The sequence below is a fragment of the Scylla paramamosain genome, chromosome 25 (genome assembly GCF_035594125.1).
Source record: "Scylla paramamosain isolate STU-SP2022 chromosome 25, ASM3559412v1, whole genome shotgun sequence".
Classification (NCBI taxonomy): Eukaryota; Metazoa; Arthropoda; class Malacostraca; order Decapoda; family Portunidae; genus Scylla; species Scylla paramamosain.
The window spans coordinates 415,001-435,000 of record NC_087175.1 but is presented as its reverse complement, the minus strand read 5'-3'; the positions used below and the strand labels follow the sequence as shown (position 1 = coordinate 435,000).

Genomic DNA, 20,000 nt, shown 5'->3' with positions numbered 1-20,000 from the left:
TGCGTAAAATAAAGTTATGTTAGATACATATGTACAGTGTTTGCAGGAATATAGATGTTTATTTTGTTTTGTTATGAGTCTCTGAGTGGCTGGGTGAGTGGAGGGCATGGGTGATCAAGGCTGTGGATAAGGTGTGGATGATGGCTTTGGTTTAGATGAGTAGCTTGATGGATGGCTAAGTGGTTGGGTGGATGAGCATGAATGAGTGAGTAGGTTGGTGGAGGATGGATAGGTTGATAGTGAATATGGAAAGGTGGATGTAGTTGAGTGGATGGCTGGATAGGTGAGCTAGTGGAGGTGGGTGGGTGGGTGGGTGAGTGTGAGTCAGTGGATAGATGGATGAGGTTATGGCTGTTGGTGAGGAATATGATTGATAGGCTGAGTGGATGGGTGTGGGTGGATGTGGTTGAATAAGTAGTGGATGAGTTTCTTCTTTTCTGAGAGAGAGAGAGAGAGAGAGAGAGAGAGAGAGAGAGAGAGAGAGAGAGAGAGAGAGAGAGAGAGAGAGAGAGAGAGAGAATATGAGGTGAGGAAGTGAAGAGAAAAACATAATTCAAAATACATATCCTTTATTTCATTATATAGTTACATATCAGAAAAAAAAAAATCAAGAAAAAAGAATGAATGAATAAAGAAAAAAAAAATCATAATAATATCACATGGAAAATATATAACATTAAATCTCATCATCGCAACAACAACAACACCACCAACAACAACAACACAAGCAACATCAAGACTAATAATCAGGAACAAAGCATTAGTAACACAAATAACGCAATATCTCATCCAACTACGCATCATCATCATCACCATCATCATCATCATCATCATCACCTTTATCATCATCAATTACTACCACCACCGCGTTCCGTGGGTGTTGTAAACGAGGACTACCAATAAGGACAGAGTAAGGGGCCAGGGTACCAACCAATTCCATCCCCCCCCCCACCACCCAACCCTCTCCAGTCTCCTCAGTATTCTTATAAACACAAAGGAACGAGACAGCCTCCCTCTGACTCTCTGCCTGCCGTGTCTTTCTCTTAAGCTCAAAAAGAAATGCTGTGGTGTAGATCTAGAGTGCAGTTTCAAAAGATATGTGTTAGTTTATTAGTGAATGATAGTATAGAGTTTCTGAAGGGGTTTTTTATAGGTATTCTCGTCTAGTATGTGAAAACTTTCGGTAGCTTTTGTTTTGTTCATCTTCAGTGTTTGTCATTCGGTGCTTGTGAAATGTTATTGTGCATGTTTATAATTAATATGAAAGAAATTGTGCCCGTGACAGCAAAACGAGCAAATGAGGGGATATTTTAAACCTTTCAGTGGGATTGTTATTCTATTTCTACTCCGTTACTGTCGTCTAGTGAAATGTTATGTGCAAGTTGACAATAAAATTACGAAAGATCCCATGGCAGTAACAACAAAACAAGTGAACGATGGAGTATATTTCAGACCTTCCAGTGGCTGTTGTGTCATTCCTGCCCAGTCAAACCGATTCTAATCACTCGTATGAGGCAACAGCTATCGTGCGGTCGACGGCAGGCAGGAAGCTACGAGGAGGAGATCAGCCTGGCGTGGAGTAACAGCAATTTATGTACGTGAATGACCAACTGGCAAAAGATGAAACAGTGATCTAGTCTTGTTTATGTAAATCAAAAGCAAAATATTTCCAGAACTCTTCCTAATCACAGACTCTCCACCAAAAGACTTACACAACATAAATAATCTAGTCGTACAAGGGAAGGGTTCAGCAGATGAGCCTATGAAGAGTATAAGGCAGCGTGCGGCGTGGTGTGGCTAGATCTACGTGCATTTAGTTTGGTAGTACATAGGTTAGGTAGTGGTATGGTAGTATATATATTTGATTATCCTGTTTGGTGGTACTGTAATGTGTGTGTGTAATGTGTGTGTGTGTGTATGTGTGTGAGTGGGTGTGTGTGTTAAAGCTGGTTCATGAAACGTAAATAAAGAGGGAAAATGATAAACTTAAAAAAAATAAAATAAAATAATGTTGAACTTCCTCTTCTCCATAAAAAAAATGAATAAAATAAAAATAATGATAATAATAATAATAATAATAATAATAATAATAATAATAATAATAATAATAGGTGTTATGTATGTTTTTACCTATCCGTCTTAAGAATATTTGGCTTCTTTATACATATTATCTCTACAAAAATATTCATGCTTGTATCTTTGGCAGAAATATTTATAGTAGGTTTCCATGAAGATTATTATGACGTCAGAAACACATCGACATACGTTGGCTAATAAATATATGACTAGCTGCTGGCAATACTGTTCTCACTGATATTATAACTCTCTCTCTCTCTCTCTCTCTCTCTCTCTCTCTCTCTCTCTCTCTCTCTCTCAGAACTTATCTCTTTCCTTATCCCTCGTTCATTTATTCTCTCAATAACAACTACTACTCTCTCTCTCCTCCTCTCTCTCTCTCTCTCTCTCTCTCTACTTGTTCCACCCACTCACCCATTCACTCATTCCTTTCTCCACACCTCCCAATCTCTCTCTCTCTCTCTCTCTCTCTCTCTCTCTCTCTCTCTCTCTCTCTCTCTCTCTCTCTTCAGTCATACATCACACCATCACTTATTCTTCTACACACACACACACACACACACACACACACACACACACACAACAGCCCCTCTCCCTCCCCCCTCTATCTATCTATCATGCATCACAACCTTTTCCCTCCTCCTCTCCGTCACACACCGTCACCTTTTCCCTCTCTACGGGTCAGGGGAGGGCATGCATTTCAGCCTCTCAAACGACGCCTTCCTCAGAGCCTCGCGGTGGTCGGGGTGGGCAATCTTGATGAGGTGGTAAGCGCGCTGACGCAGGTTCTTGCCGAAGAGATATGCAATGCCCCACTCCGTGACCAGGTAGTGCACGTGAGCCCTTGTTGTGACCACGCCGCCGCCTGTGTGGGAGATGCAAGGGTGGGAGATGCAAGGGTGAGTAGTTGGGTCTGACTGACCGAGTGGGTGAGTGATTTAGTGAGTGGATGGATGGGTGGTTAGGTGGGTGATTATGTGAGAGTGTGTGTGGAGAGATGGGTGGCTTCGTGGATGGGTGAGTTGGCGGGTGGGTAGATGGATGGATAGATAGATAAGTGTATAGATAAATAGATAAATAGGTAGTTCGATAATAGATGGATGGAAGGGTGGACGGCATTAGGAAGGTTAGCGAGAGGAATATTTCATAATCAGTACAGGAGCTGCCCAATGTGAAGTGTTTCCCGCCTGTCTACCGGGAGATGTGGCGTCTTGTGATTGGCCAGATACACAGGGGAAAAGAGAGGAAAAGAGCGTGACGGCAACAAACACACACACACACACACACACACATACACACTGCCGTTGACCATTCGCTAAGTAACATCCGCTAAATATTAAGTGTATACGTACTGTGCTATGGAGAGGTGGGTGGAGAAATGTGTGGGTGGATGTATGTGTGAATGGTTGGTTGGATGAACTGTTGTGTGGGTGGATAGGTGGATGCGTGGGTGGATGGGTAAGTGGGTGGTTGAACTGGTGTGTGGATGGATATTTTTTTAATAGGTGGAAAAATGGGTGAATCGGTGGATCGCTGAGTGGATGGGAGAGAGAGAGAGAGAGAGAGAGAGAGAGAGAGAGAGAGAGAGAGAGAGAGAGAGAGAGAGAGAGAGAGAGAGAGTATACAGTGCTCTATAACTTACCCTGCTTAAGGAAAGGAACAATCTTCGACTCTCCCCTGCTTGTGGTGGAAGGCATGGCTAGGATTGGTTTGCCCAGCCCGTCCCGCCCCACTGCAGCGCCCCTTATGAAGTCCACCTGGCCGCCCACACCTGCAATGCACACACACCTGTTAGTTATGCATAATAAGAGAATAATAATAGTAAAAGGAGATATGTATGGCAACTGTATGCATGTTAACTACACTGTGCGTGTGGGAATTTGGGGCACACAGACACACACACACACACACACACACACACACACACACATAGAGACAGACAGACATATAAGTATATCTTAATTGTGTATATGGAGAGAGAGAGAGAGAGAGAGAGAGAGAGAGAGAGAGAGAGAGAGAGAGAGAGAGAGAGAGAGAGAGAGAGAGAGAGCCAAACTTATTCACCACAGGAAAACATCGTAATTATTCCTTGCCCTCACCACAACACCCATCACTAGTTCACTACACACACACACACACACACACACACACACACCACATTACCATCTCAAATATGTGAAGGACACCAGACAAGATCACCAAGAACAGTAGCGAGGAAACAAGTGCTTCTTTAAAGAGAGAAAACGAGAAAAGACATGACAGTATTCTAAAAGACTTCTCTCCCCCGCACTTCCACTACACTCAAAAGGCTCTAGTTGAAGTTACACGAGTTTTTAAGACTGTTTTTATGGCTTAGTAACAGATTAACAAGATTTCTGCAATATCGACAGGAGAAACACTCGTGACAACCCGGCTATTCATCTCAGTGGCCCTGGAAAGCAGTCGTGGTGATCGAGAGAGAGAGAGGGCGAAGCGTTTCAGAACTCGAATCACAAGCACATCACTGTCAAACGTATTACTCAGTGCTTGGTTTACTACGTCGCCAGGGAGCAGCGTGTGTAGGTGTACGTAGGTATCCGTCTGTCTGTCTGTGTGTGTACCGTGTTAAAGGAGAGCTCCTGACCGGTGACCTTGTGCACATCGTAGAGGTCACACGGGTCACGCTGGTTACATAAGCCGCGGAGGATCGAAGGAAAGGTGAAATGTGAGTAGAAGTGATTGTACTGTTGAGATGGGGTACTGATGGAGGGAAGGGAACACACACACACACACACACACACACACACACACACACACGTAGATACAGATAAATATAGTGATAGATAGGTAGGTTTATAGGTAGAGGGATAGGTAAATAGATACGTACAGATAAAATATAAGTAGGTACTTAGGTATATGTGGTTAGATAGTTAGATAGGTAGGTACTTGCATACAGAAATAGACATAGATGAATAGATATAGGTAGAAACAGACAGATAGGCACACTCCCTCTCTCTCACACACAGACAGAGCCTTTACCAGAGTACATCCTGGTGCCGATGGAATCAGAGACGACCTGGCCAGTCAAGTCCACCTCGATGCAGGAGTTGATGGCTGTCATGCGAGGGTTCTTGGCTATGACTGGGATGTTGTTGACGAAGGAGACATCACACATCACTGCAACGTAGGGAGAGATTACTGAAGGAGTCACTGAAGGGGGGATGGAGATATAGAAGTGTAATTTGCTAGTTATTATTATTATTATTGTTATTATTATTATTATTATTATTATTATTTATTTTTATTATTGTTAGGGTTTGTCATGTGTAGGCCTGTAAGCTAATTGTATCTCCATTATGTTTGTTTTCTTAGGTTGAAGGAAGGAAAGGAAGGAAAAGAGGAAAGGAGGAAGGATGCTTTTAACGGAGAGAAGGAAGGGAGGAAGCAATACCTGATAAAAGAGACTAAGGGAGGGAGGGATGGAAGGCATGCGAGAGTGGAGGGAAAAAGAAAGAAAGGAAGGAATGGAAGAAAGAACAAAGAGAGGAAGGGTTTTGGTGGGTGAAAAGATGAATGGAGTAAACGAATGAAAAAAAAAAGATGGAATGAAGGAGTGGAGAGAGAAAGAAAGGAAGGAATAAGTGGAGGAAAGAAGAAAAAGTTTTGGTGAATGATGACAAGGAAAGACGGACGAGTAAATAGAGAAACGAGGAAAAACAAACACAGAATTAAGGAAAAGGGAACGAGAGACTGATGAGTTAATTTTGTAACCTTAACAACTGGGTCATGTAGAGAGAGAGAGAGAGAGAGAGAGAGAGAGAGAGAGAGAGAGGGGATGGATCAATGATAGTATGTATGTATGGTACAACTGCCGGCTAGAGAGAAGGAGAGGGAGGGAGGGAGGGAAGGAGGGAGGGAGGGATAACAGCTCTCCTATACCCCCTCCTCCTCTCCTCCCTGCCCCTTCCTCCATCTATATCTCCTCCCTCTCCCTCTCTCTTCCCCCTCCTCTCTCTCTTTATTCCTTTTCTCTTCCGTGTCCCCTCTTATTCCTCTCCCGACACCCCCACCCCTCCAATCTCACTCTCTGCCTCGTTCCTCCTCCTCTCCCTCCTTTTCTCCTCTCTTTCTCTCCTTCCTGTACCTCTCTTTCTCCTCTAACTACTCTTTTCCACTCTCATTTCTCTCTTCTACACATCTTTCCTCTCCCCATCTCTCTTATTCACTCTCTCATTCATCTACTTAGTCAGTCATTCAGTCAGTCAGTCACTCACTCATTAACTAACAAACTGTCTAAACGACCAATTTTTTCTCTCTCTCTCCTCTCTCTCTCTCTCTCAGTCAGTCACGGAATCATTCACTCACTCACGCTATCAATAACTCCTCCCTCCCTCACACACACACACACACACACACACACACACACACACACACACACAGTCACGCACCCACAAAAGGATTATTATCGACGAAATCAAACAGTCTCCTTGTGCCGACCAGGAAACTTCCAGTGATCTTGCCCGGGTGATAGAACTTGTGTGTGTTGGTGACGCAGCCCGCCTCCACCAGGTCCACCACGCCGTCACTGAACATCTCCGAGTGCACGCCCAGATCCTTGTGTCCCTTGAGCGAGGCCAGCACTGCGTCAGGGATGTTTCCGATACCTAGGGAGAGAGGGAGAGGTAGAGAAAGGGAGAGAGAGGGAGAGATGGAAGGTAGAGGAGTTAGTGTTGACTGTGGTGGAGAGAGAGAGAGAGAGAGAGAGAGAGAGAGAGAGAGAGAGAGAGAGAGAGAGGATACATGTAATGGCTGTGGTTTCTAGGGAGCTGTGGGTGGGTGGGTGGGTGGGTGGGTGGGTGGATGGGCGGGGGTGAGAAGAGGGCTAGGAGGTGTGTGTGTGTGTGTGTGTGTGTGTATAGGCTATTGTGCTTGTTTGTGCGTGTTAGTGGGGGGGAGGAAGAGTGTGTGTGTGCGTGTGTGTGTGTGTCGGGTGAGGGGTAGGGAGGAGGAAGAGGGGGTGTGATAGCGTGCGTGCGTGCGTGCGTGTTTCAGAGAAGGCTTCGGACACCCACCCATCTGTAGCGTAGCGCCGTTGTCCACCAGCTCCTCTGCGATAAGTCTGCCGATCTCATTCTCCACGTCTGAGCGTTCCTTGGGGCAGTGCTCGGGCAGGTTGTCCAGGCCGTCCACCATGGCATCAAAGTGGCTCTTGTGAATCACTCCGTCACCAAATGTCCGGGGCATGCACGGGTTGACCTGACGGAGGAGGAGGGGAGTGTGAGGTGCTGGTGGTGGTGGTGGTGATATGGAGTGGTGAGGAAATAGAGGAGAATGATGTGGATGATAAAAATGTGGAGGACTGGAGGAACAGAAGGTGATAGATTTTGGAGATGTGGAGGTGGGTTGGAGAAGGTGATGAGGGAGAGAGGGGGAGGACTTGGAGGAGATGAGAGATGGAGGTAGTGGTGGTGGTGATGGAAGTCGAGGATTTGGAGATGAGGATGCGGAGAGGAGGAGGAGGAGGAGGTGGAGGTGGAGAGAAGTGCTATTTATAACTAGAGGTGGAGGAGTAAGATGAGAAAAGTGCACCTAGCGGAGGAGGAGGACGAGGAGGATTGCAACACCACCACTACTACTACTACTACTACTACTACTACTACTACTATTACTACTACTACTACTACTTACTTGGCCTATAATGTACTTGGCATTCTGCACCGCCGCTCTTGCGCAATCTACACTTGTCCCGAGAGAGCAGAACCCGTGCTTGTCTGGCGGGGAAACCTGCAATAGACGGAGATAGAGAGAGAGAGGCAGACAGACAGAGACAGGTAGACAGATAGACAGATAGACATAGACAGACAGTTAGGTACGTAGATAGAGAGATAAGTAGATAAATAGGTAGAGAGATAGACAGATAGAGAGGGAGATAGATAGGTAAACAGACAGATAGAGAGGGAGATAGATAGGCAGGAAGACAAACAGACACAGATTGATAGACAGACAAACAGACAGAGCTAATAATCTTCTATCACCCTCACCGTCCACCACCACCACCACCTCCTCACCTGCACGAGCGCCACGTCTATGTTGATGATGTTCTTGTGGAAGAGTAACGGGATCTCTGAGAGGAAGATGGGCACATAGTCTGCCCGCCCGTCATTGATGGCTCGCCGGCAGTTTGACCCGATGAAGAAAGAGTTGCTGCGAAAGATACCTGCCAGAGAGAGGGAGAGGGAGAGGGAAGGAGGGAGGGAGGGAGGGAGGGAGGAAGGCAGGCAGGGAGGGAGGGAGGGAGGGAGGGAGGGAGGGAGGGAGAGAAAGAGATTGATTATGAGCTAAATTCCAATGCTAGATTAGATACAACACACACACACACACACACACACACACACACACACACACACACACACACACACACACACACACACACACACACACCTGCAAACTATTATTGCAATTATTGATACTGTACTTATCCACCTACTACTGCTACTACTACCACTACTACCACCGCTACCACTACTACTACTACCACTACTACCACCACTACTACTAACCTAACCTCTCACAAAAATTACCCTTTACAGACACCCACCCACTCACTCGGCCACTCCACTCCATTGAACTCCACCAACCTTCGCATGACGGGTCGGTGTAGTGTGCGGGCCCCTCCGTGTGTATGTGGCAGACTGAGACATCTTTGAGTGCCGCCCTTTTGCCGTGTTCCGTCATGGCCTCCACCAGCTTGAGGGGCGTGGCGGCCGCTCCGTGGATGAACACTACATCTCCTGACGAAGGGACGCAGGTGAGGTGCTGATAATGATTGATAAGTAGATGAATAGATTGGTAGGTGTTTGTTTATTCATTCCTCTGTTTGTTTGTTTGTTTATTTGTTTATTTATTTGTTCTCTTATCTAGTTAGGAAGTTTGTTAGTTAGTTATAGATAGATGGATGAAAGATAGATAGATAGATAGATAGATAGATAGATAGAGAGAGAGAGAGAGAGAGAGAGAGAGAGAGAGAGAGAGAGAGAGAGAGAGAGAGAGAGAGAGAGAGAGAGAGAGAAAACTATAGTGGTGGTAGTAGTAGTAATAGTAGTAGTAGTAGTAGTAGTAGTAACAGTAACAACAATAATAATAGTAATAATAGTAATAACAACAATAATAACAACAACAATAACAACAACAATAACATCAACAATAATAGTGCATGGAAACACTTGGAACACAACAGCAAACCAAAGGGTGAAGTGTGGCAAAGTTAACCCGTGGAGTAAATGAAACGCGGACTGCTCGCACCGTAGACTTTTCTCCGCTCGGGACCCGGGGAGAGACAGTCACAAGGGAACACAAGGGAAGATCGCACGCCGCCGCTCTCGCTAGCCTAACGCCTACTCTCTTGTTTCTGGTTACCTATACAAACTAATACAAAGTAGGCTAGCTAGGATATTAATGATTAAGGCTACCTAGACGTTCAGCTTGGTGAGAGAGAGAGAGAGAGAGAGAGAGAGAGAGAGAGAGAGAGAGAGAGAGAGAGAGAGAGAGAGAGAGAGAATTTTTTTATAGAAATTTTTACCGGAATTTGATAATATGGTTATTTTGGTTCATTGTTATTACTATTATTGTTATTATTATTATTATTATTATTATTATTATTATTATTATTATTATGATTATGATTATTACAACTACTACTGCTACTTTTATTATTATTATTATATTATTACTATTAGTAGTAGTAGTAGCAGCAGTAGTAGTAATAGTAGTGGTAGTAGTAGTAGTAGTAGTAAGAATAAAATTAGTATCAGTAGCAGCAGGAGGAGAAGTGGCAGTAGTAGCAGTGAAAGTGACGAACATGGCAATGGTGGTGATGATGATGATGATGACAGCAGTAAAGGCAATGAATGTGGGTGATAACGATGGCGGTGACGAAAGCCTTGAGACACACGTGACAGGATGAGTGGGGGACACCTGTCTATAATTATAACTGTGTGCCCTACCTTTCGACCTCCAGACAGGTAGATGGGAGGGAGGGAGGGAGGGGGAGAGGTAGTGCAAGGGAGAGGGAAGGGGAGGAGAGGGAGAGGTGAGGGAGCGTGGCAGGGAGGGGGGGGAAGGAGAGAATATTGTAAACGAGATTATACTTTTTAAGCCAGAGAGAGAGAGAGAGAGAGAGAGAGAGATGAGAGAGAGAGAGAGAGAGAGAGAGAGAGAGAGAGAGAGGCAAGGAAATAAAAATGAAATGAAAATATTAACGAAGAAAGGGAAATTGAGAAAACAAACATGTGGAAGAGGAATAAATTAAGATAGGAAAGAGAGAGAAAGAGAGGGAGAGTAATGAATGAAGCTAAATATGGGAGGGAAGAAGGAAGAGGGAAAGTAAGTGGAGGAAAGGGAGGGAAGGAGGGAGGGTAGGCATGGAGGTATATTTAGAGTGAGTGAGATAGCAAGGTAACATTCGAGAGAGAGAGAGAGAGAGAGAGAGAGAGAGAGAGAGAGAGAGAGAGAGAGAGAGAGAGAGAGAGAGAGAGAGAGAGAGAGAGAGAGAGAGAGAGAGAGAGCAGGATGTGCTATCTAATCATTACTTAAACTTGCAAATAAAAAAATCATGTTTAATACTAATGAGTCAGTGTTTAGTTGAAAGCATTGTAAGACTGACTGACTGACTGGCTGACTGCCTGACTAACTGCCTGACTGACTGACTGACTGACTGACTGACTAATCTCTTGGCCAAATATTTCACTGACTGACAGACTGACAAAGTAGTTTATGTGCTTATTAACTGAATGAAGTAGTGAGTGGATGGCTGACTGATTCCCTGATTGACTTATTGATTGACTAATTGACTAACTGGTTGACCCTTTGACCTACATGCAAATTTAATGACTAGGAGTGACAATAACTGACTAGCTGGCTGGCTGACTGACTGGCTTATTTGACTGACTGACTGAAATATCGACCGGCTGACTGAGTGACCAATCAACCGCCTAAACAAACGGCTCTTTCAACTACTTATATGCTGAATGACTGACTGACTGACTGACTGACTGATTGACTAACTGACTGACTGATTAAGAAATATCCTGCTTCCCCGTGACTCCATATTCTCGTAACCTCTTTCATTTATCGACTGACTTACTGGCTAACTCATCTGTTGCCTGACTGACTGACTGACAAACCAGATAGCGAAAAAATATCCTCTCATACAACCGAATGATTTATTAACTCAACGACTGACTGACTGACAATCCAGATAACAAAAAATTTCTTCCACAAATAACTGAATGATTTACTAACTCAGCGACTGACTGACTGACTGACTGACCGACCTAACCTAAGCTTGACATTTCTCACTCGCTCACTATCCTTTCACATCTTGGCTGAATGACTGACTGATTGAATGACCGAATGACTGACCTAATGACCTTAACCTAACTTACCCTAACAGACCCTCCCGCTAACTGACCTAATGACGCTAATGACCTACTGACTCGTTCATTTACTGACTCACTCACTCACCTGACTTAATGACCGACACAGCTTCATCTGCCGACTTCCACGCCGGCGCCCTTTTGAGAGGGTGGAAAGGCTCGGAGGAATAAGAATAATAATTTCTTACGCCAGACTTAAGCCTCGGCAGCCACCTCGCCATTATCCCTTCTGTCTCAAACTGTGACCGTGTGAGTGACTGTGAGTGTGTGTTTGTGAATGTGTGTGTGTGCTGTGAGCCGCTGAACCCCCGGCACACACGTCCTGCTTACACGGCGGTTACCTACACACTGACTGACTGTCCTCCTCTGAGCCAGCCGCCGCCAGATCGATATGTCTTTAGTGTGTGTGTGTGTGTGTGTGTGTGTGTTTGTGTGTGGTTCCTTTATCAGCGGATGTGTTGCAAGTATATTCACGCGCACATATTCTCACTCGCACACACACACTCACACACATGCACAAGTGAGATAAATATTTATTTTCTTTATTGTCACCTGTTGAAGGAGAGAGAGAGAGAGAGAGAGAGAGAGAGAGAGAGAGAGAGAGAGAGAGAGAGAGAGAGAGAGAGAGAGAGAGAGAGAGGATGAAAAAAAAATAAGATAAAGAAAGAAAGAAAAATATATGAGTGTCTGTCTGTCTGTCTGTCTGTATGTCTGTCTGTCTGAATACAACGCGTCTATTGTTCATAAAAAAAAAAGAAAAAAAAAAGAAAATCTGGTATATATGAACAGAGATTATGAACATGTGTGGGTGTGGGAGGAGAGGAAGAGAGAGAAGGAGAGGGATACGGGAAGAGTGCCAGGAAAGATGTGTGTGTGTGTGTGTGTGTGTGTGTGTGTGTGTGTGTGTGTGTGTTAGTAAGCGCACGTGAAGCCTTGCAACATTTATTGGCCGTGAGAAGGTCAGACGGCCACTGCGCTGTACTGGATTGGAATTATTAAGGTTATGTCCCCTTGTGTCAACCTTGACTCTTGTGAATTGTGTTATTTAATGATTGTCCTGTTAGTAACCGCACGTGGAGTCTTGGAAATTTTATAGGATCTTTAGAAATGAAAGTTAGAAAGGTTAAGGAATATTGAAAAGAATACAAAACACCCCCTTGGGAAGACACAATTCTTATAACAAAAAAAAGAGCAGAATCTGTTTAGATATATAAAGATTTTTATATATTTTGCAAAATATATAGAAGGCAAAATGAAGAAATATAGTATAGTAGCCTAATTTTTCAAACCATTCTTTCTCCAGATTTTCATTCCTAAGGAAGTTCATTGTGGATGCAGGTGATGGAGAATGCAGGTGATGGAAAAGTTCATGAATTTTCTAGTGACGTCTAGTAATCGTCAAAATACATACTTTGGTTAAGTCTCCGCTGCGAATAGAATGAAGAGAAACTGTAACAGAAAACGTGGTATAAGCGAGCGTGGACTGCGTTAGATATGAAGACACACTGCTGCTGCTCTGTTAGCGTGGCGCAGCTTCTTAGACACTGTGGACTATAATGCCACTGAACATTAAAGCTGAGAGTCATTAATAATGATAAATAATGTAAAAGAAAATAAAAATAAATAAACAAATATATATATATATATATATATATATATATATATATATATATATATATATATATATATATATATATATATATATATATATATATATATATATATATATATATAATTTTGTTTAGAATTACAGATGCTCCATTTTATTGAATCAATATATTAGTATGAAAGCTTGCAGGCTACGAATAACTCATCAGCTCACAGGCTGCAGCTATACCACACTGTATTAGATGAAAAGAACAATCAGATACGCAAGGAAAGATGAAAAAAAAAAAAACACAAAGCAAACAAACTAATAACAGAAAACCTGGTGTGAGTAAGCGTGGACTTGTGAATATTACAGGAGAAATATTGCTACGCTTCTAATATGTAACAGATAAATACACCACTAGATAAATAGTCAAATAAGTAAATAAATAATAGAATAAAGAAAGAAAGTGTGTTAGTGTAAGACTGATGGCGCCTCCCTTCCTGGACCTCGACATTTGAAGAAGGGGATGCAACTTTCATTTTTTTTTTTTTTCGTTCTTATGTTCCCACCTTCTTATGTTCCTGTGTTCCTATCTACTACTACTACTACTACTACTACTACTACTACTACTACTACTACTACTACTATAATTTCTCTCTCTCTTTTTCCAGTGACTGTGTGGAATTGCCGTAAAAGTTTGGAAAATAACACGAAAGAAGAAAAACTGCCACAGACTGGAATGGACTGGAAAGGACTGGAATGGACTGGGGGTGAACTGGAATGGACTGGAATGGACTAGACTAAAGGCTTCAAGAATAAAAGGTAAATTTTCAACAGAACTTTATTAATGTAGAAATATTTGAACATTATACAAGACTATACATTAAAAAAAAAAAAAAAACTGATGAATGGATAGGTGGAAGGAGAGATGGAGAGAGGGAAAGAAGGATGGATGGATGGATGGAAGGTAGGAAAGGAAGGAGAAAAGGATGGACGGAAGAGAAGTTTTCTTTTAATATATAAAAATACAATCATACAACAGAAAAGAGTTGTATGTGGTGTTGTTATTATAGATGACGTATGTACAGTAACAATGAAAACAACAACAACAATAACAGTAACAATATTGACAGTAATTCTCTCTCTCTCTCTCTCTCTCTCTCTCTCTCTTTCTCTCTCTTATTTATTTATTTACTTACTTATATATCTGTTTATTAATGCAATCTTGGACGCCGTTACTTGTACACACACACACACACACACACACACACACACACACACACACACACACACACACACACACACACACACACACACACACACACACACACACACACACACACACACCACACACACATTAATATAAGCATTTTTGTAAAAGTGATGATAATTTGCATTAATACTATAGTGATGACGGTGAAAATGATTATAGTGATGATGACAGTGATGCGAGATTGATAATGTGATGATTGTATTGTGCACGTCATTAACAACAGCGATGATGATGATGATGATAGTGGTGATGATGATGATAGTGACAATAATGACATAATGAATAAAGCAAAGTAATATAACTATAATGAGAGACTTAATTTTAATTACAGAAAAAAAAATAATAGTAATAACACCTTCGAAAAGCATTATATACATATGTAACAATAATTATATATAATAACAAAACGGAAGAAAGAGACAACAACACAATGATAATAAAAAATGTATAATAATAATAATAATAATAATAATAATAATAATAATAATAATAATAATAATAATGCCGAAAATTCATATTAAAAACTGTATAAATCAACCTTAATGAAAATACACTATACTTGATACAATATACAACATACATATACTATTAATACATCACTCTTATACATACATAGTGACGCTGACTCCTCAAGAAACTATTAATGCAATGAAAGAAAAAAAATGGAATAAACTCAAAATAAATGATAAGTAAAGTGAAGGAATGAATAAAGAGAATATTTACTGACGGGGCGTGGCTGTGATGGTGGTGGTGGTGGTGGTGGTGGTGGTGGTATCAGAATGCAGTAGAATTAAGAGGAGAAAGAGGAGGGAGAAGAACAAGTACAAGAAGAGGAGGAAAAGGAAGAGGAGGAAGAGGAGGAAAACGAGGAAGAGGAAGATGAAAGCGAGGATATAAAAACAATAAATGATAATAATAATAATAATAATAATAATAATAGTAATAATAATAATAATAATAATAATAAAAAAGCCACATGACGTCATCAGGCCATGGCGAGAGAAGCTTCCTGATTGGCTGCCTGGAAGCTGTCTGATGCCGTGATTGGTCAGCCGAGTGTGTCAGGTCACCATTGCGTGATACCCTCATAGGTACCCTGCCCGTGCCCTGTGTGTGTGTGTGTGTGTGTGTGTGTGTGTGTGTGTGTGTGTGTGTGTGTGTGTGTGTGTGTGTGTGTATAGGGTAGGTTATGTGTGTGTGTGTGTGTGTGTGTGTGTGCGTGTGTGTGTTTATATTATTGCACAGTTCCGGTTGATTTTACTTATTTATTTATTTATCTAATTATTTATCTATGTATTTGTTTTTATCATAGTTTTTTTAGTATTGACAATTAATGAGAGAGAGAGAGAGAGAGAGAGAGAGAGAGAGAGAGAGAGAGAGAGAGAGAGAGAGAGAGAGAGAGAGAGAGAGAGAGAGAGAGAGAGAGAGAAAGTAATATCGCATAACGAGTAACTTACAAAATCTTTTCTTATTCACTCACAAAATTTTGAGAGGAAGAGAAAATTCATATTCGAAATGAGGCTACTTTTTTGTGGCTTTTTTTTTTTTTTTTTTTGCGTGTATATTAAGCTGAGAAATTGTGATGATGGTGGTAGTGGTGATGAGTCAATGTGTGTGTTCAGAGGAAGAGGAGGAGGAGGAGGAGGAGGAGGAGAACAGTGGCCACGCTCGCCAGGTGTTGTACAAATTACCTGGGAAAACTAAGAAGCTTTGTGGGAGGACGGAGGGAATAGGTGTGTTGGGGGTGTTGGGGAGGGGGCCTAGGGGAGGGGGATAGGGGAGGGGACTAGGGAAGGGAAGGGGGGTCCTAGGGGAGATAGCCGAGGGAGGTCTCAATGTTGTCAGAGAAGAGGAAGGAGTTGTTAGCGGCCATGGTGGAGTAAGTCGTCGTCGTCGTTGTGGTGGTCGTCGCTGTCTTGGTCGTGGTCGCGGCGGGCGTCCTGGCGGTGCAGGTGGTGGTGGTGGTGGTGGTGGTCGGGCTGCAATAGGTCGGTGGTCTGACTCAGCTTGAGCTCCGAGAACAGCGCCGCGATCTCCGCCGTCTTCTTCATGGACAGGATGGAGGCGGTGTCTCCCTCCTGGCGGTGGTGCTGCTGCCGCTGCGACGCGCCGCGGTACACCACGCGGCCGCTTGGGTCCACCGCGGACACCAGCAGGATCTTGCTGGGCCGACCCCTGCGAAGACCCCCCGCGATGACCCCCTGGATGGACCCACGCGAGCCCCTCGACCCCAGCGAGCCGGAGAGGTGCCGCCGCCGCCGCCTGGGAGATATGAGTGGCGGAGGCGGAGCGCGGCGCGGCGTCTCTGAGTCCGTGGAGCGCCCTGAGGAGGGGAGAGTGGCGGTGCGGCGTGGCGGTGCCCGGCGAGGAGCCTCCGCCGTTCAGGGAGCTGGTGGACCTCTTCCAGGAAGCGGCGCGGGAGTCACTCCTACCGTTGCACAGGCTGGGCGGCGAGTCGTGGCTGCGGGGGGGGCGCCGCCACGCTGGCCGCGTCCGTCCTCGGAGTCCAGATCGATGGCGTAAAGACGTAGGCCGTCGTGTCGCACCCTGCGCAGGGAGCAGTAGCACTTCTCACTCTCCGCGCAGCTCTCCGTGTCACACTCGCAAGTCAGCTGCGGCCCGCCGCTGCTGTTGCCTCCCACACTCCTGCAGCCACCGCTGCCGCCACTGTCGTTGGCGCCCTTGCCAGTGGGCGCGCCTCTGCGGGGCAACGAACAGTAACATTTGCTGGAACACTCGCTGTCGTAACCACACTCGCTACAGGACTGGTCGCCGCCGGAGCGCGACGTACCGCGCCGTGGCATGGGCGTCTTGGGGACGCCGTTGCGCGAACCGACCCTGGCTGGGGGCGTGGCGGCCCTTGGCGGGCACCATCAGGCGGCGCAGCGGCAGCTTCTTGTCCCTGAGGTAGGGTGGACTGCAGCGTGGAGGCGCGTGAGCCCAGGCGTGAGAAGGGAGCGTTTTGGTGGCTTTGAGCACCGAGCCCAGCGTGGAGGACGACCACTCGCCCTCAGACAGCGTGCCACCGCCGCCGCTGCTGCTGCCACGAGTCTGCTGGCGCAGGGATGTTTTTTTGAGCGCTGGTACATCTCGTCGCGAGACATGGTGAGAGCCAGGCTGAGCAGGGCCTCGCGCTGGCCGGGCTCCATCTCGCTGAAGGACATACCGCGCGGCGTCACCACCTGCCGCAGCACCTCGTCTGCTGCCTTGCCCCGCGCCGACTCTGGCACGAGCTCCGTCAGGCAGTACTTGTCACTCACGCTCATGAAGGAGCGGGAGCGTGGCAGCGCCACCCTGGTGTACACGTCCCCGCTGCCCACCACGGCGCCTGCACCCACGCCCAGCCCATCTCGCTCGCTGACCTGACCGCCGCAGTCGCCGCTGGCTGGCACGCTGGCTGGCGCGCTGGTAGCGCCCGCCGCCCAGCATGTCCTCGCTGGTGGCGCGGCGCAGGCTGCCTGACGGAGCGCCGCGCCGCGAGGCCCGTGAGGCGCGTTTCCGGCGCGGCGGCCGCACGGGCACGGCCTCGCTGTCGCTGAACACTGCGCGGGAGTCGTCCTGCGGCATGTCGCTGTATGTGTCTGAGGGCGGGTCAGAGGGCGGGCGTGAGGGCGGGCTGCTACCGCCCATACCGCGCAGCAGCGCCTGGTACAGGTTGGCAGCGATCACGATGGCGTCCTCGGCCGAGCGGCAACACGAAGGCGTGGCATTCCAGCAGGCGCGGCACACCCACGCGGCGCATAACGCAAGCCAGCATGGGCGGGTGGTGGGCGCGGCTGGCCAGCAGGGTGGGCTGCGGCACTCTCAGAGGGTGGAACAGCTCGCCCTTGTCCTGCGCTTCGGGATCGCTGATGAGCGGCAGGAAGGCGTAGTGGTAGGGGTGCGTGACGGGCGCGGCGCCCCCCTGTGTGCGGCGCGTCACAAGCTTGACTGCCGCCCACACCGCGATGGTGGGGAAGGGGTTGGCCAGCAGACGGCGGCCATCCTCCCGCGTCACCGCCAGGCCCTCCGCCGTGATGTGCAGGTGCCCCGCCCCGGGCCGCGCCTCCCCTCGCGCCACAGCGGCGCGGTACTGGTAGTACAGGTCCCGCAGGGGCTCCTGCAGTGCTCCCAGGCTGCTGGCGCGTCCGTCCACCACAGCCGCCCCAAGGTAGTCTACGGCATAGCTCAGGTCAGGCACGGTAGGGGAGGGAGTGTCGCGCCCCGGGGAGGGCGTGTGGTGCAGGGGAGGGGACGGCGTATGGGGAGGCGGGGAGGGGGTCTGTGGCGGTGGGGATGGGGGAGGGGGAGAGTGAGGGAGTGTGGAAGGGCGAGGGAGGGTCGGCCACAATGGCGGCGTGTGACGTCAGGGCCTGGAGGGGCTGCAGGGGGCGGGGCGCGGGCGGGGGCAGCGGCCGACAGTTGGGGCAGCGGTGCCTTGTCCTTGCGGGGCAGCAGCGGTTCACTGGAGGCGTCGGCAAAGAGCCGCTCAATCTGCGCCTGCACGGTGGCGCGCACGTCCTGGAAGGCGCGCTGACGCTGGTCGCGCCCCCCGAACATACGCTCCAGTTCCGCCCGCACCGGATGGAGGGGCGGCGTGGGCGCGAGGGCGTGGCGAGGGCGGCGGTCCCTGAAGAGCGAGTCGATGCGCTGCTTGGAGGACACCGTGGAACCGCAGTCACTCAGCGTGCCGCGCCCGTCCTCCGCCGCCGCCACCAGTCGGAAGCTGTACGTCTCGTCCTCGTACTTCACCATGGCGCCTGAGTGGGGAGGGGAGAGGAATTTGTAGTGGTGGTGGTGGTGGTACTGATGGTACTGCAACCATTGATGCTACTACTACTACTACTGCTACTGATGCTGATGTTGCTACTGCCGTTATACTATTACTGCTATTGATGCTGCAACAACAACAACAACAACAACAACTACAACCACCACTACTACTACTACTACTACTACTACTACTACTACTACTACTTTTATGTTAATGTTTTTCCTTAATTATCTAAACGTTTATGTGCCTTCTTACCATGTAGGAATGTGTAATCTTGTGTGTTGGCTACTGATACTGCTCCTTAGACCACACACACAAGACACACATACACACACACACACACACACACACACACACACACACTCTCTCTCTCTCTCTCGGCTCTGGTGGTGGTGATCTGCGCAGTAACTGTTCATGAGAGAGAGAGAGAGAGAGAGAGAGAGAGAGAGAGAGTAGAGAGAGAGAGAGAGAGAGAGAGAGAGAGAGAGAGAGAGAGAGAGAGAGAGTAAAATTGTAACTTGCCATATTCAAGAAAATTTGTGTGTGTAGCTATAATAATAACAATTGGTTTATTGTTAAGATAGTGCAGTTTGATGTGTGTGTGTGTGTGTGTGTGTGTGTGTGTGTGTGTGTGTGTGTGTGGCTTCCGTGTGTAAGTACCACAATTATAGATTTATTATCCATGCAGTGCAATTATTCTGTTTAAAACCATAAGTGCAGAGAGAGAGAGAGAGAGAGAGAGAGAGAGAGAGAGAGAGAGAGAGAGAGAAAGGTTAGACACACGCGCACACACACACACACACACACACACACACACACACACACACACACACACCCTTCCTCTTGTCCTGCCAAAGGGTGATAACTGAGAGATTTGCCACGGGCGGGCGAGTG

General features: G+C 46.5%; 4 protein-coding genes across 5 annotated transcripts in view; 1 reads left to right on the top strand and 3 right to left on the bottom strand.

Moving 5' to 3' along the window:
• LOC135112990 (CD151 antigen-like) overlaps positions 1–1,476 on the bottom strand; it is a 10,897-nt gene extending 9,421 nt beyond the window's left edge. Inside the window, 2 exon segments of the mRNA XM_064027910.1 lie at positions 956–1,062; positions 1,455–1,476. Of these exon segments, the coding sequence (XP_063883980.1) occupies positions 956–1,062; positions 1,455–1,476 (129 nt within the window).
• LOC135113039 (cyclin-I-like) overlaps positions 1–20,000 on the top strand; it is a 110,114-nt gene that overhangs the window by 67,196 nt on the left and 22,918 nt on the right. The window contains exons 8-9 of the transcript XR_010274695.1: positions 8,646–8,863; positions 13,752–13,902. The gene's annotated coding sequence lies outside the window, so the exon portion shown is untranslated. The remainder of the gene's footprint in view (positions 1–8,645; positions 8,864–13,751; positions 13,903–20,000) is intronic.
• Positions 553–11,862, bottom strand: LOC135113037 (4-hydroxybutyrate coenzyme A transferase-like). 2 transcript variants are annotated; one of them, XM_064027969.1, is made up of 10 exons: positions 11,578–11,862; positions 8,694–8,846; positions 8,124–8,272; positions 7,744–7,839; positions 7,128–7,311; positions 6,504–6,719; positions 5,095–5,232; positions 3,719–3,847; positions 2,740–2,941; positions 553–1,569 (listed from the first exon to the last, which is right to left on the bottom strand). In XM_064027969.1, the coding sequence occupies exons 1-9, from the start codon at positions 11,708–11,710 to the stop codon at positions 2,751–2,753; spliced, it is 1,389 nt and encodes a 462-aa protein (XP_063884039.1). In that variant the 5' UTR covers positions 11,711–11,862; the 3' UTR covers positions 553–1,569; positions 2,740–2,750. The 2 variants fall into 2 exon arrangements, with proteins under 2 accessions (XP_063884039.1, XP_063884038.1); XM_064027968.1 differs by having other exon boundaries at positions 553–2,941; positions 11,578–11,861.
• LOC135112989 (uncharacterized) overlaps positions 15,778–20,000 on the bottom strand; it is a 20,863-nt gene continuing 16,640 nt past the window's right edge. The window contains 7 exon segments of the mRNA XM_064027909.1: positions 15,778–16,725; positions 16,756–17,151; positions 17,153–17,425; positions 17,428–17,613; positions 17,615–18,046; positions 18,048–18,524; positions 18,527–19,092. Coding sequence (XP_063883979.1) covers positions 16,216–16,725; positions 16,756–17,151; positions 17,153–17,425; positions 17,428–17,613; positions 17,615–18,046; positions 18,048–18,524; positions 18,527–19,087 — 2,835 coding nt within the window. The 5' untranslated portion in view covers positions 19,088–19,092 and the 3' untranslated portion in view covers positions 15,778–16,215.